At 37.0% G+C, this 16,096-nt stretch overlaps 1 protein-coding gene across 2 annotated transcripts in view; it reads left to right on the forward strand.

Moving 5' to 3' along the window:
* Window positions 1-14,976, forward strand: part of LOC150089663 (E3 ubiquitin-protein ligase KCMF1-like) — a 223,166-nt gene extending 208,190 nt beyond the window's left edge. For both annotated transcript variants that reach the window (XM_090368717.1, XM_090368718.1), the window contains one exon: window positions 14,302-14,976. In XM_090368717.1, coding sequence (XP_090224843.1) covers window positions 14,302-14,905 — 604 coding nt within the window. In that variant the 3' untranslated portion in view covers window positions 14,906-14,976. The remainder of the gene's footprint in view (window positions 1-14,301) is intronic.
* Window positions 14,977-16,096: the final 1,120 nt, after the last annotated feature.

Raw genomic sequence — 16,096 nt, forward strand, 5'->3', positions numbered from 1 at the left:
AGTGGTGGGCATACTGCCACATGTGATTTTTTTCACATTATACTGTAATAATTTGTTTTTTTTGTTTGACACCAGAGGGATGCTGCTATTCACAGTTGCACAAGTGAGCACACCTTGCATAAAGTGTGCCAAAAATGAGGCCATGCTTGTATGGCCATAAAAAATAATTACTTTTTCTGTTCAGATATTGGCGCCTCCATAGCCAGGTGGGAAGGAGCAGCAGTGCGTATCACACGCTTCTTGATTAGACCAGGGTTCGAGCCCGTCACCACCAAATACGGAGGATGTGGAAAGGTCAGGGGATGACCACCGCGTATCCCGGAGCAATATGGCCTTAGTTGCTAATGCTCCTAAAAACCAAATAACTAACTAACTGTTCAGATATAGTCAATAACTGCAAGTATAAAATGTAACTTGGCATAACCAACTAGTTAAGCATGAGAGGCAGTAGCATATGCTGAGTATACTGTGATTCAAGACTTCATAGCTGTTAAATAACAGTTAACAGTTGTATCCATTGTTAATTGTAAACTCCTCTGATCCTAGTGGTCATTCTTTCTTCTCTGTGTGCCACCTTCTTGGAAGTTATCTAGCCATGATAGTATTAGTAATAGTATTTGCCGTATAGTGCAAGGAAGCCACAGGCTTTTGCTGCACTAGCAAAAAAAAAAAAAAAAAAAAGTAGATAAGAACCTTACCTGTGTGAACAGGTAAGGTAGTGATATGCATCTTCTCCCAGGCTTTCTTCTTCTCTCCATTCTCCCCTCAATAATTAGTCACAGGATTACATATTTGTTGTTCTGCATCAGGTGTCCAAGATATGTTTTTCTTCTTTTATATTCTCTGGCAATTTATGGGTTTTTCCAACTCGCTGCAGGACACTCTCATTGGTCACCCTTGTAGTCCATGGTATCTTTAACATTCTTCTGTATATTCACATTTCACATGCTTCTAGTTAGTTGAAAATATTAGTTTTCAGTATCCATGTCTCAGCACCGTACAACAAAACTGATCAAATAACATCTCATCAAGCAGATTCTAAGGTGGCAATACAGGTTTCCATTGCACAGTGCATATCTTATTTTAAGGAAATACTGCCTGGCCATTTTAATCCTTTGCTTTTATTTCGATATCTGGTTCACTTTGCCACTGATCCATTAGCCTTCCATTTAACATGAGAGGAGGCAATGGCATCGCCCTGTTAAGTATTAGCTTACACTTGCTGACATTACTCCTGAGGTCCATTCTTTCACTTTCCTTGTTCACATAATTGAAAAGTTATCTATAAGTCTTTCCCATTCGCTATGTGGATGACGCTATACTTTGTACAACTAATATGCAGGACTTTAAAAAAATGGATTTTTGATAGTTGTGTTTATAACAGATTGAAATTGTAGGGTGGCATCAAAAAGTGAACAATTTTGAATTATTTCTTGCTGATAAAAGGTTTTTAAAAGATAGCACTTTGGGGGGGGGGGGTGCATTCTCTACTGTAAGGGTGATTGTGTACCTGTTTTGAGGTTAATTATATGCTTATTGACAACTCAGATTATCAACAAGGCAGAAATTTAACTTATCTTTAAATCTTAGTTTCTGTAAAACCTTAAGAATTACAGAAAGTGATGATAGCATTGCACATCATTGAAGACAAACTAAACTTGTTTTTATTTATATAAGGAATCCGTTTATTCAATCATTTTAGTTTATACTCTGTGTATTGCTAAGTCCAAAAGAGCTCATGTCTTTGTTATAATTGTTTTATTGCTGCCGATTTAACAGCCCAACAGTTAATGGGACACATACTTCTAATGGCAGCATACATGTTCAGTTTGTAAAACATTATTTGTATGTTATCCAAGGACCGCAGCCACTCCTTGTTTTATACTGTATATATCAGTTTGTTTTAATGCATATTAAAACAAAAACATTAAAAAAATTATTTATTTATTTATTTATTTTTGTTATCTGTATTTTCCTCGCTGTTCCAACCCAGGGTTGGGTCTGGTGAATCAATGCCTTCCATATTTTTGTCTTTCCATCTATTCCAGGGTATTTCTCTCGGCCTCTTCTTGTCCATTTCCATTACAAACATTCTTCTTGGTGTTCTGTTCGAGTTCATTCTCTTCATGTGTCCAAACCATCGCAAACGTGGTGCAGTCATCTTCTCCCTTAAACTTACTATTCCCAAGTTCATTCTAATGTCAGTATTTCTAATTTTGTCTCTTCTAGTTTTAGCTAGCATAGTCCTTAATACCTTCATTTCCATTGCTTGAATTATGCTGATATCCTTTTTATTCATCCTCCACATCTCAGCAGCAGCATAGGTCAAAATAGGGACAAAATATGCCATATTTATCAGCTTTTTACACTTCATTAGAACTTCCCTAGCCCAGAACGTGACAGAAGAAACTCTGACTAGATGCTATTCTTGTTATTTCCATATTTAGATTGCCATTCTTTGTTAATGCACTCCCTGGGTACTTAAAATTGTCCACCACTTCCTACATTTCATTCTCTAATTTTATCCCTGTTACACTCACTTCTCCCACTCTGTCCATCACCATCTCTTTGCTTTTTAGCTACTTATCTTTAGACCATACACACTGACTACACTTTCCCAATGCGTTAGTTTCTCTTGAAGTTCTATCTCCTCGTTTTCCCAGAGGACAACATCATCTGCAAACACAGATGATCCACCTTTTTTATCATCCACCACAACAAGGATATTGGCCATGACAATAATAAAAAGTAGTGGTGAAAATACTACCCTGTCGAAGTCCATTGGACAGTGGAAACCAATCTGAGTCCCCAAATTTTGCCCTCACACAGTTTTCACACTTTAAGCAAAAAGGCCTTTGTACTCCGGATTCATATTAATATTAAAAAATTATTGTGCCACGGAGCAAAAATGGAAATAAAATGACCGGTTGCAGTTAAAACTGCGTTTAATGTTACGTAAAAATACATTGATCTTCAAACGAACAAAATCACAGGTAAAACTAATACAGGAAAGTAATACATAGCTTTTGGGCTCGAAGGCGTTCTTCATCAGTTGTGACCTTTAATCTAAAATATAGAAATACAGAACTCTGTGTGTGCCATGGCAGTCATGTATGGTGAACTACGTGTATGTAACAATTAGCTGTTAGAAGGGAAAGCTTGCAGTTGTAGTTCTAATGCCTGGGAACATTGTAAATGCCAAAATTTGTCAACCAAGAGGATGGTCATCTCAGTAATGGGATGGACACGACAACCTTTGTTTTGGTTAAAGGAATCGTTACAGCATGAAATTTGTGACTCCAACCAGGCGTGGCATGGGTCAGTGTCGTGCTAGGTTGACCAGCAATGGCTGAGTGCTCCACGTCCGCTAAACGGATAGCTTTTTAGTGTTCAGAAAGACAACTGCTGAGCCTCCTGCCAGTTTCCCCAATGTAGCAGCCAGTGCAGTCACAGCAGGAAATACGGAGTGGCTAATCCACTCTTCAGCAAGGGGGGAACTAACGTTTTAACTCTTGAGATGAGAGATCGCAACATCCTGTCCAGGAGTTGTAAGCACTTTATCCCATGAGCCTTTAAGACTCTAGAAATCTGTTGTGATAGGTTCAGGTAGAATGGGATAAAGGCGGTCGACGCAGAGTCATTACTCTGCATGGTCCTGGGGATTACTATGTGGTCACGAGCCTGTAGGTCACACCTATCTAGGGCACTGGTGGGATAGCTGCACCTTGCAAGATCTGTCTTAACCCTAGTAATCTCAGTGCATCTCTCATCCGCAGAACTAGAGTGGGTTCAGGCATGGGTTAGCAAGGCTTACGCTGTGCCAGGTGGTACGGCGCAAGCCTTGCAGGCCACCCATCACTGAAATTGCTTTGGGTGTTGAAGCGTCACTGACACGCATCACCGAAGAGGTGGCGAATACGATTCGCCTAAAAACTGCAACGATCTTACGTCATGCTCACCCTGTCATATATAATCTCAGTCGCTGATAAATCTCTGCTGTCAATACACTAAAACAGGATCCTTCCGGCAGACAAAGGGCATCAAACTGTTGTTTTGAACCGTTCAGACTACAAAATGAAAGCCCTATTACTCCTACTAGACACCTCCGTTTACCAACCAGTAATCATCTCTCCTGCCAAGACCCCAGAATGATGGGAGTCCAGAGTAAATAGGCTCATCAACAGTTGGTTTTGATCAGGGAAAGTCACCAAATCTGTACGCTGGTGTCTACATGCCTCCATCTGCCAGATTCTGCTGTTTTAAGGACTACCAAAAGTCCACAAGGAAGGAGTATTCTTATGACCTATCGTCTCCTGTTGTGGTTCACCGACTTACGAGTTATCTAAGTTCGTCTCGAGTTTACTCTCTCCCTTAGTGGGCAAGACCGCCAAAACCAATACTAACAGTGGTGAGTTCCTAGATTGGATTTGTACCCTATCCATCTCGGATGAAGAAGTCAAGGCCTCATTTGACGTGGTCTCTCTTTACACTTTGATCCCAGTCGAACTGGCCATCATGTGTGCCAAGGAGCTTCTGGACAATGACCAGGCCCCGAGCATCAGAATGTCTCTAACTTCACACAGCATTTGCGCTGTCCTTAGACTGTGTTTGACTAGTGGGCCATCATGTTTGGTGACTCCATTTACCAGCAGATACACGGTACAGCCATGGATTCCTCGGTTAGTTCAGTTATGGCCACCATTGCAATGGAGGAGTTGGAGAGTCACGCATGTGTGGGTCTACCCAATCCTATTGCCTTTTGGTGTCGCTACGTGGATGATGAGTTTGTAGTCATTACCTGGGAATCGGGAAACCGACGTTTGCACCACCTTAACTCTCTGTCACCTTTCATTAAATTCACCATCAAACTGGAGTCAGATAATACCCTTCCATACTTGGATACCCTTGTCCGGCACGAGGACACACGTTTGAAAACAACAGTCTATCACAAGCCAATGTGTGCTAGCCAATTCACCAACTACTGGTCAGCACACACACGCAGCCATCTTCTCGGCACAGCGCAAGCCCTGCTAACCTGCTCCTGGACCTGCTCTAGTTCTGAAGATGAGAAACACAGAGATTTTTAGGGTTAAGACAGATCTTGCGAGGTGTGGCTACCCCACCAGTGTCCTACATAGGTGTGACCTACAGGCCCATGACTACATAGCAACCCACAGAACCATGCACAGTAATGACTCCATGTCAACCGCCTTTATCCTGTTCTACCCTCATCTCAAAAGGTAAAACATCGGTTCCCCCCCCCTGCTGCAGAGTGGATTAGTCTACCGTATTTCCTGGCAGGAGGCTCAGCAGTTGTGTTTCTGAATATGAAAAAGCTATCCATTTAGCGGATGTGGAGCACTCAGCCATTGCTGAGCACTTCTGGTTGACCCAGCATGACATTTACCCACACCGTGATGTCATGATTATTGATTGGTCCCGCCATTACCGTCACCGCGCCTGTTTGGAGTCACTGCACATCTCATGCTGTAATGATTCCTTTAACCAATACAGAGTGGTGTCGTGTCCAACCCATTACTGAGATGACCATCCTCTTGGTTGGCAAACGTTAGCATTTACAACGTTCTCAGGCATTACAGTTACAACTGCAAGCTTTCCCTTCTAACAGCTAATTGTTACATACACATAGTTCACCATACATGACTGCCGTGGCACGCACATAGTTGTATATTTCTATATTTTAAATTAACAGTCACAACTGATGGACGCCTTAGAGTCCGAAAGCTATGTATTACTTTCCTGTATTAATTTTACCTGTGATTTTGTTCATTTGAACATCAATGTATTTTTACGTAACATTAAATGTAATTTTAACTGCAACCTGTCATTTTCTTTCCGTTTTTGCTCTGTGGCACAATAATTTATTAATATTTCACACTTTATATATGTATTTTTAATCATCACAACCTCCATGTCTATTATCATTTTCTCCAGACTTTCCCACACTTTTTCTCTTTGCACACTATCATATGCCTTTTCAAGGTCTAAAAATACCAGAAAGAGGCTCTCAGCAAACTCCCAATGTCTTTCTAGCAATTCTCTTAAAGCAAATATCAGGTCAATCGTTCGCCGACCAGGCTAGCCAGGTGGGCAAAGTGCCTGCCTGGCAGCCCAAAGGTTGCGGGTTCGAATACCGCCTCGGGCTTGGATCAGAGTAGTGCAAAAACCTTGGGAGGTGTATTATGGCCACAGAAGCCGATGCGACCTTCCTCTTCTAAATCTATACTGTTTTTCCCTTATTCTCTCTTTTATTCCTTAATCCTGGCTCGGGTATTTGCTCAGTTTTAGCACAGTAGCATTATAAATTGATTCTCCTATAGTTGTTACATTCTCTTCTGGACCCTTTCTTAAAAATCGGTATGATGATTCCCTTTGTCCAGTCTCTTTGTTCCTTTATTCTCTGTCCAAACCAGGCTGATAGTATCATACAGCCGTTTTAATCCAATATTTCTAGCATCCCTAATAACTTCAATTCATAACTTGTCAACTCCAGGGGATTTTCCATTCTTCATGTTTTTCATTGCTTCTTTTACTTCACCAAGACCAACTTTTGGGCTCTCTTTTCCCACTGCGAATTCTTCTCTTCTTACACCATCTTCCTTTCCATTGGCATTGGCATTAGCATTAAACGGTTGTAAAATAGTACTGCCATTGTTTCCTGATTTCCTTCTCATCTATGACTAATTTTCTACTTGCATCTAGTAGGAACCCTGGTTCTTCACTGTTCCTTTTCTTATTCCTCAACATCCCATATATCATCTTTCTATTTCCATTAATATCCTCCTGTAATTTTTGTGTAAACTCCATCCAACTTTTGCCTTTTCCTCTTTTACAATTCTCTTTTCTTTTTTCTTCTCATTATATGCCTTTCAATTTTGTTTTCATAAATTTCCTGAAAGCATCATTCTTCAGTTTCATTACCCTTTTAGTTTTGTTATTCCACTAATGTGTGTGTCTTTCTTTTCTGATTCCTCCAGTTCTCCCACACACCTGTACAGGTGTGTGGGAGAACTGGAAAATTTACCTTCTTAAATTTTTCTCATTCCTAGTTGACATCTTCTGTTATTGTACTTGGTACTCTTTCTCTTTGATCTTCTCTTCAAATTCCTCTCATCTCTTGATTCTGCAATTTGAGATCTTTATCTTTTGTCCAGTTCTGCTCTTTTTATTTTCAACTCTTATCCCAGATTTGGCCACCAACAGTCTGTGGTCTCTGTCCATACTTACTGAGGGTATAACCTTCACATCTATCACTTTCCTACTGCATATTCTCTTGATGATAAAATCTATTACTGTTTCATATATTCTATACTAGCTCTACCTCGTTATCTTATGGCTTAACTTATTGTCAAACCAAATATTACTTATTTTTAATCCATTTCACAAGCATAAATCCACTAGCCTTTGGCCTTCATTTCTTTTTCCGTATCCATAAGTTCCCATAACATTCTCTAGCCCTATTCTTTCTCTCCCTACCTGTGCATTTAAATCTCTTTTAATTACCACACTCTTTCCTAGGATGACACTTTCCAACTGTTCCTCAAATCCGAACTTCTCGCTGTCTTTTGCTCTTTGTTGTGGAGCATAAACTTGCACTATAGTCAAATTTGTCCCCTCAAGTTCAAAGGTGAGTCTCATTATTTATTTGTTAATTTCTTCCACTTTTTATAATTCTTACATTTATCTCTTTGCTTACAATTATACCTACTCCATTCCTGGATTTGTCTTCTGCACCTTTCCAATATAATGTAAATTCTTCAATCATACACTTTTTTTCACTCTTTCTGCACTTCTCACTCAAACCCAAAATGTCCAATTTCCTTTCATTCATCATATCAATTAACTCCTCCATCTTGCCTATTAAAGAAAGTATATTCAGTGTTCCCATTCGCAGTCCAGTGTCCAAGCTATGTCGTTTTTCCTTATTATTTTCAGTCTGGCTTTGACTCTTCTAGTTTTTTGTAGCACTTTTTATCCACTATCGGCTTGCTGGGCCTGTCAGCTTCTTCAGAGCCCTGTTAGCCAGTACAAAAATGCATTGTTACCACTTCACACATGTCCATTTGGCTTGGATGTGGAGTTGGATTTTGTGAGGCTTTTTTTAATATAGTTGGGGAAGGACATTACATGGTTGTTATCCATTAAGAATTATTAATATGTATAATTAATCACTCTCTTTTACCATACAGTCCATTCCGGTTATTTGGGACACATCAGGACTAGTTCATTTTGGCCTGATTAAGCGGCTGCTCCAATTATCCGAAGTTTCACGTAAATAGTTAAAAATACAATGTACCCCCCCCCCCCTTTTTTTTTTACAATTGGTTCACTGTACAATCAAATCATGTTACGACGAACTCAACATAGTAAAGTACCGTTCACTATTCGATGTGCAATAAGTGCCGGTCATTGTGATCACATTTGTGAATTGAATTTTAATTCTATTAAACAGAGATTCTAATTAGCGAAAATAGGAGGAATATTATCCACAGGCTATAAAAGCAAAGATATATTAAGCACAAATTTACCCTTTATTACCTTGCCAATTAAAAAATTAAATGATACGTGAAAATCGGAATAATTAATACGTACTGTAATATGTACATACAAACTAGTTGACATTTCTGTTCACTGACATTTGTGAGCAGGGGGAGGTTAAAATTTAAAACAGTAAAAAGATAAGCAATCAATAACAAAGAACACAGCACACACACAAATTGCAAGTAACACAATACGTGCAAGTGAGAACCGAGTAACGAGTTACAAAGCTTTAAAAATAGGAATGAAGAGAAGATCTGAAAATTAATTTTTTTATATGATTGAAGATTTCATGGAAGTGTAAACACATTTCACCATAATAACCCACAGAATTCCAGCTGTCGGTATTATCACAAATTCAGTAAGATCGAGTTTACTGTAAGTTTATGATAGATTTCACTAACATAAAAGCCCAATAAACAGGTGACTGCTAATTGTTTTTGTTTTATATTTGTGACCTCCAGAATTTCGACCGAACCACGTGGTACCGTCGGAGACAATCGTAGGGTAATCTCCAGTGCTGTGGTCTCCTGCCCCAATTAAACGGCATGCTGTCCCAATTAAGCGAAGTAAACCCTGGCTATTTTCTCGATTGGTTTCTGTTTTTTAAGATTTGCCCCCAAATAAACGGCTGCCCTGATTAACCGGTGGCCCAAATAACCGGAATCCACTGTATATATTTTATTAAGCATAGCCTAAACTAATATATACAATAGTGTGACGTTTCGAGTATCTTGCCAATACCCATCATCAGACCATGCTGTTTGGGAATAGAGATAAAATTAAAAAGGTGAATGTTACTAATTAGATTTACATTGAGCAATTCTAAATTACAATCATAAATTTTTTTTTTTTTTTTTTACAAAGGATCAGTTATAAGATGTAGTAACAATTGATCATTTCTAATTTTCAATAATGCCAGTGAGTTGATAAATAATTCTAAGTTATAACAAATTGAGCATCTCTAAGATATAGTTATGATATAAAGGAGCAATTCTATGTTACTATTACACAATTATATGAGCAGAACTTGGTTACACTGAGCAATTTTTTAAGTTACTTTACTTTTAGCCTATTTCATAAGATGAATTAAGACAAACAAAACAAATCTTACCTGTTGACATCCCTCCGCCCTGAAGAGAAATGGGAAAGAGGCCAGCAGTGCCTTTTATAGGCCAGGGATTCTTATAATTAGCCAATAGGAATAGCGTTAAGTTATCCTAGATCCAGGGAGCTTGAAAACTGACCTTTGACCTCCTGCTCCGGTTCCGGGTTGCTGTTGACCTTTGATCATCCGGGCTGGTTCTGGAGGTCTGGAAGAGGTTGTATGCGATCCGCACCTCTGGATGCCTTGTTTCTTTTTTTTTACCATTCTTTATTTTATTTTCTCATTGAAGAGATGAAAATACTGTGGGTTTAACTCAACCCCCATTTTTCTATTAATTGCTGAAGATCCAAATAATTTGATAAGAAATGCTTCTTTGAATTTTCTTCTGTTGTACTGACTATCTGTGGAAATAATACTTGTGTTATGGAAGTTTCGAGTGTCCCCACATTGGAGAGCTGTATCAGATTGATTCTGCCATACTCTACATCTTTTTTGTGCTCTTTTATTCTGCATTAGACTGCATATTTAGACTTATAAATCAAAATTTGCCGTTGAATTCAAATTACCCTTCTCCGAAAGATAAACCGGTACGCGAATTAGACCACCCTAATAATACCTCTGAAATTCCGGACCATATCATCAGCCTTAGCTCAAAAATGTGGAGCTAAAAACTCTCACGAACGCAGAAATTCAGGTACTTAGCAAAGGCCTTAATTTTAAACTGACACCCAACCATATCCCCGCATTAGATTTTCTAGCCCACCTGTACAATAGTTTAAAGTACGTTCAGGATAATCTAGCCAAAGATACAATCAAAAACACAGCCATCCAGTCAATATACAGCTCAAACTACAAGAGGGTCTACAACAAGAACAACAACCTATCCACAGAAGAAAGGAAAGTACTGAAAAACCTGAAAGAAGACAAGAATATACATATATCCAAAGCAGACAAAGGGAACACAACAGTCATTATTGACAATGAAAACTACATCGAGAAAGTAGAAGAGCTTCTAAAAGACACCAACACCTAACAAAGCAGTAAAAACAGATCCCACCAGCAGCCTCAAGAAAAAAGTCAAAAGAAAACTTCAAACCATACTAGGCAAGAAATTTATTGATGAAGAGCACCACAGGAAGTTCAACCCTAACAATTCAGAAGCATCTTATATGTTTGCCAACATTAAAGCGCACAAACCAGGATTCCCTGCCAGACCCATTATTAGTGGTAGACATCACCCAGGACAGAAGATATTGAAATGGCTGACACAGCTCCTCTCCCAGATAGTTCCGAAGAATCAAAGCTCATTAAAAAATATCCAGGATAAAAGGGGTTGAAATCAACAAAGCAGATATGCTAGTATCATTTGATGTGGACTCCATGTTCACTACCATTCCCATAGAAGAAGCAAAAACATGTCTCCTCCAAACAATAGACAGCCATATCACCATGGGATACCCAAGTCCCCTTCCAGCCACTGAAATAATAGACCTCATCTCTTCATAGGTAAACCTTCAATGGAAAATTCTAAATGCAGAATTCTGGTCTCAGCATGGGAAACACCCTATTTCCTCTCCTGGCAGAAATTTTTATGTCTAAATTTGAAGAAAATTTCTTGGAAAACCAACAGATAAATCCTAAATTCTGGTGTAGATACGTAGATGACATCATAGCCATCTGGAATCATGGTACAGATAAGTTAGAAAAGTTCTTTGAAGCTCTCAACAATTGCCACCAAAAAATCAATTTCAAAATGGAAATAGAGGACAATGGCCAACTTCTTTTCCAGGACATCCTTTTTTCAAGAAAATCCAAAGAACTACATATGGAAGTTTTAAGAAAACTCACAGATACCAACATCATACTAAATTATACATGCTGTTATCCTTTCTCCACGAAAATAGGCATTCTAAAGTCCTTCATCAGAAATGTAATTTAAAAAAATGTATTTTTTTTTTATATTGAAAACATTTTTTAAATAATTTATGAGAAAAGAACCTGTCGATGTACTCCTAAAAAAAATTTTAGAATTTAAATATTTTAAAATTTTAGAAAATTCAAAGAAGCATTTCTTATCAAATTATTTGGATCTTCAGCAATTAATAGAAAACAGTGGGTTGAGTTCAACCCACAGTATTTTCATCTTTTCAATGAGAAAATAAAATAAAGAGTTGTAAAAAAAAAGAAATAAGGACCCAGGAAAGAAAAAGAAACAAGCCATCCAGAGGTGCAGAACGCATACAACCCCTTCCAGACCCCCAGAACCAGCCTGCACACCATAACGGATGGTCAACAGCAACCCAGAATCAGAGCAGGAAGTCAAAGGTCAGCTTTCAAGCTCACTGAATCTAGGATAACCTAACACTATCCCTATGGCATTTTAGTCATAAGCCACGATCCCAAAGAATTAGAGGAAAATCTTAATCAGTTATGCATAGTTGGTAAGGATTTTGGACTAAAACAAAAACAAACTGGCTAAAACAAAAGTAACGATGAACAAGTATGCCACAGAAAGGAATATAATGGTTGAAGGAGCAATAATTGAAACGGTGGAGTCTGGGACAAGTCATTAGCTGTAATAATGATAAATGGCTGGAAATCAAGAAAAGAATAAATTTTGGATGGATAGCATTCAGAAAATATAGTCACATACTGAGAAACAATATCTCAATTTGTCTGAAACGTAAAATAATGAGCCAATGTATACTCCCCACCATGACTTATGGAAGTGAAACTTGGGCACTCACCAAAAGAATGGAAAAAAAGCTGAGAACTACACAGCAAAGAATGGAACAAATTATATTGGAATTCAAACTGTTAGATAAGAAGAGAAACACATGGATTGGGCAGCAAACTCAAGGACATTCTTATCAAAACTAAAGAACTAAAATTGTCTTGGGCAGGACACATAGCATGAAGACAAGATGACAGATGGACTAAGAAAATAACTGAATATAACTTCCAAGAGGAGCTAGAAGAAAACCTGGAAGCCAGCAACGGAGATAGACAGATGAAATTCATGAGTTTGTGGGTAGCAAATGGATGGCCATTGCACAAAAGAGGCCATTGCACAATGGCTGATGATGATGATGATGAACACTATTCCTATTGGCTAATTATAAGAATCCCTGGCCTATAAAAGGCACTGCTGGCTTGATCCTTTTTCCCATTTCTCTTCAGGTCTGAGGGCGTTGAGCAGGTAAGATTTGTTTTGTCTTAATTCATCTTATAAAATAGACTAGAAGTAAAGTAACTTAAAAAATTGCTCAGTGTAACCAAGTTCTGCTCATATAATTGTGTAATAATAACATATGATTGCTCCTTTATGTCGTAACTATAATCTTAGAGATGCTCAATTTGTTATTATAACTTAGAATTATTTATCTACTCACTGGCATTATTGAAAATTAGAACTCACCAATTGTTAATACATCTTATAACTGATCCTTTGTTAAAAAAAAATTGATTGTAATTGAGAACTGCTCAATGTAAATCTAATTAGTAACCTTCACTTTTTAATTTTATTTCTATTCCCAAACAGCACGGTCTGATGATGGGTATCGGCAAGATACCTGAAACGTCACACTATTGTATATATTAGTTTACGATGTGCTTAATAAAATATATATTAAAAACTCCATGTGGTAAAAGAGTGGTTAATTATACGTATTAATAATTCTTAGAGGCTTTTTTTGTTATGGTGACCCCAAACATGAGAAATTGTTGTCTTGAATTTCTACAGATTGTGATTTTCAGAAAATTTGTGTAAAATAAGGGAAAAAAGACTATTCTGAAGAACACAAATAGGAAGTATAAATAAAGAATAAAAATGAATTGCGTCAGTTTGGATCAAGTTAAACTGTGAATGGGAAAATGTTGACTAGTTCAGGTATGTATTGGAAATACAGATTCCAATTCAGAACAGCACCCATCAAAATATCTATTGAAAAGGTGGGTAGAAGAAACCGAGCATCTGTGTGATAATGGGGGAGGGAGGGGGAGAGAGAGAGAGAGATCATTAATTAATCTGACTTCCCTCTTTCGAATATAGTTCAAGGAATTAGAGGCATTAGCTGCCTAGAAAAAAGGCGGCTACTGCCTCTTAAATTATAGACTTAGTACAGCATATCATTCACAGGATGTACAAATAATGAGAATAAAAGAGAAACCCTACCTTTTTTTGATGATATTTGTGATGTATTTATGACAAGGAAGGTTAGAAGTCAGGATTATTCCCAGGGAGAATAGGTAATATAGTCTGTAATTCTGAGGTAAGTTGAGGATGAGCTAGGATGTAGTCTTTTTTTTTTTTGCAATTAATAAGACAGGATCAAAGTTAACTACGTTTTCCTCTTACCTTTGGAGAATTATGCTGAGATCAGCATGAATGAATTGGTGGTGGATATTTGGGAAGATGAAGAAAACTTGGTATTAAGAATTAAGCAAAAGGCATACATGACATAAATTAACTCTCTGAATATTAAATTTAAAAAGACACTGAAAAGCCATGTGAATCAAAGAAACATCATGAGTTTACTAAGATTTAAGTCTTTTTCATTTTGTTTACAAAATTAGAAATTAAATAAATGAATTGAGTTTTTTAATTAAAACAATCTAATTTTTTTCATTGCCAGGTATATGGAACCACTGTTAAGTGAAACTGAATTACAAGCTCTAGAAGTTGAACATGCTGATAGAAGTCTGTTTGTACAAGAACTCCTTTTAAGTTCCCTAAAAGAACAGTTAACCCTAAGTGATGATTGGGACTGTATAAGTAAGCAATTAGTTGTGATTTCCAATACTGAAGAAAGTAGTCTTCCTTCACAAAATTATGTAAGTAAATTAGGTAGTGCAGAAAGTATTGAAGCATCTAGCAAAGGAGTTTTGTCTCATTTTCACTTTGCAAAACCTAATCTAATGAGTCTTCTTAAAGCTCATGGTGAGGGAGCACAAATTCCATCGTTGAGAAGGTATGGTGGAACTTTGCATAGAGGAAGAAATGGAATAGGTGCCAGTGGCACCAATCAGCCTTTAAGAGAAGAAAGATTGCTTCAGGAAAGAGGAAGCATTAGCTCTACTGTTCAGCAATCTGCTTCACGAGAGGGACTAGGAGCAGGTAGACAAGCTACTAGAACACCAACCAGGGAAGGAGGTTCTTCACCTTCTTCAACACGGAGGAAAGCATTAAGGCATGTAGATGGTAGAAATAAGTCTAGTGAACCACCTCCCCCTCATTGAGGAGACTGTTAGTTTTTGGACAAGTTTTAAAAAAAATTAATTTGTGGGGAAAAGAATAATCACCAATTTTGCAGCCTTTTTTTTTTTTTTTTTTCAATGGTTTCACAAATTACTGTGCCCTGAACAACCACATACAAATTTGGATACCATCTTGCCATTAAATAAGTAATGCCTTTTATTGTATTGATCTTGCTGTGATTCAGAATACATAAATGTGCTTAAAATATAGACCTAGTACAGCATATCATTCGCTGGAATGTAATAGACAAGATTACTAAGATAACTTGTTAGCTAATCTTGATATTAAATGAATTTTTTACATGATTATTCCTTGTTAAAAGGAAAAATTGCTTTTAAGCAACTAGTATGGCCATTGTAATGACATTTTAATATTAGTTTGTTTACTTAAAGTTTGCAGTAGTAATTTATGTGTAAACTATAAATTAAAAAAAAGTTCTTAATTTAAAAATATGAGGTTAGGATATATATGTTCTGTGTGGTAAATCATTTATAATTTGCCTGCAGATAATTTAATAACATATCTATATTGTGTAATGGTGGGAATTCATATGATGAACTTTATAATTATACTAATAAGAAAGTATAAGTTAAGAGAATTTCTTTTGATACAAATTCCCTAAAGAGTAAATTTGTATTAAAGATAATTGCTACAGTTTTATATTAAAAAAAAAAAAGAAAGAAAAAAAAAATCTTTTTCCATCAGTGATCAGTCTGACTGCCTGAACAGCATATATTTTTGTCTGCTGTCACTAGATTGCTGTGAGTTATGTATAAAGAATGCCATATTTTATAGCATGCTTAGTATAGAAATATATATATATTTCTGCAAAGAATTTATTGAAACATAGCAAGAGTTGAAGGTTAATGGAAAAGGTATAAATTTACATTTCTAGTCAAAAAAAAAATGAAGAGAAAAAAAAAAAAAAATGCCGACTCTGTGATAGTTTTCTTTCTGAACCATGCACTTCTTTTTAAAAAATCTGGATATCATTAGAAACGGTTACTTTTTGAATTGCATAAGAATTAGTATAAAACATGCTTTTTTTTTTTCTTCTTTTTCCTTTTTTTTTTTTTTTTTGTGTGTGTGTGTGTGTGTGTGTGTGTGTGTATGTATGCAGATTTTTTAAAAATTGCCATTTTGATTGTTAATCTTGATATTTGTGAATACAT

This window comes from Mastigoproctus giganteus, chromosome 2 (assembly GCF_048544385.1).
Source record: "Mastigoproctus giganteus isolate SK-2022 chromosome 2, ASM4854438v1, whole genome shotgun sequence".
NCBI lineage: Eukaryota > Metazoa > Arthropoda > Arachnida > Uropygi > Thelyphonidae > Mastigoproctus > Mastigoproctus giganteus.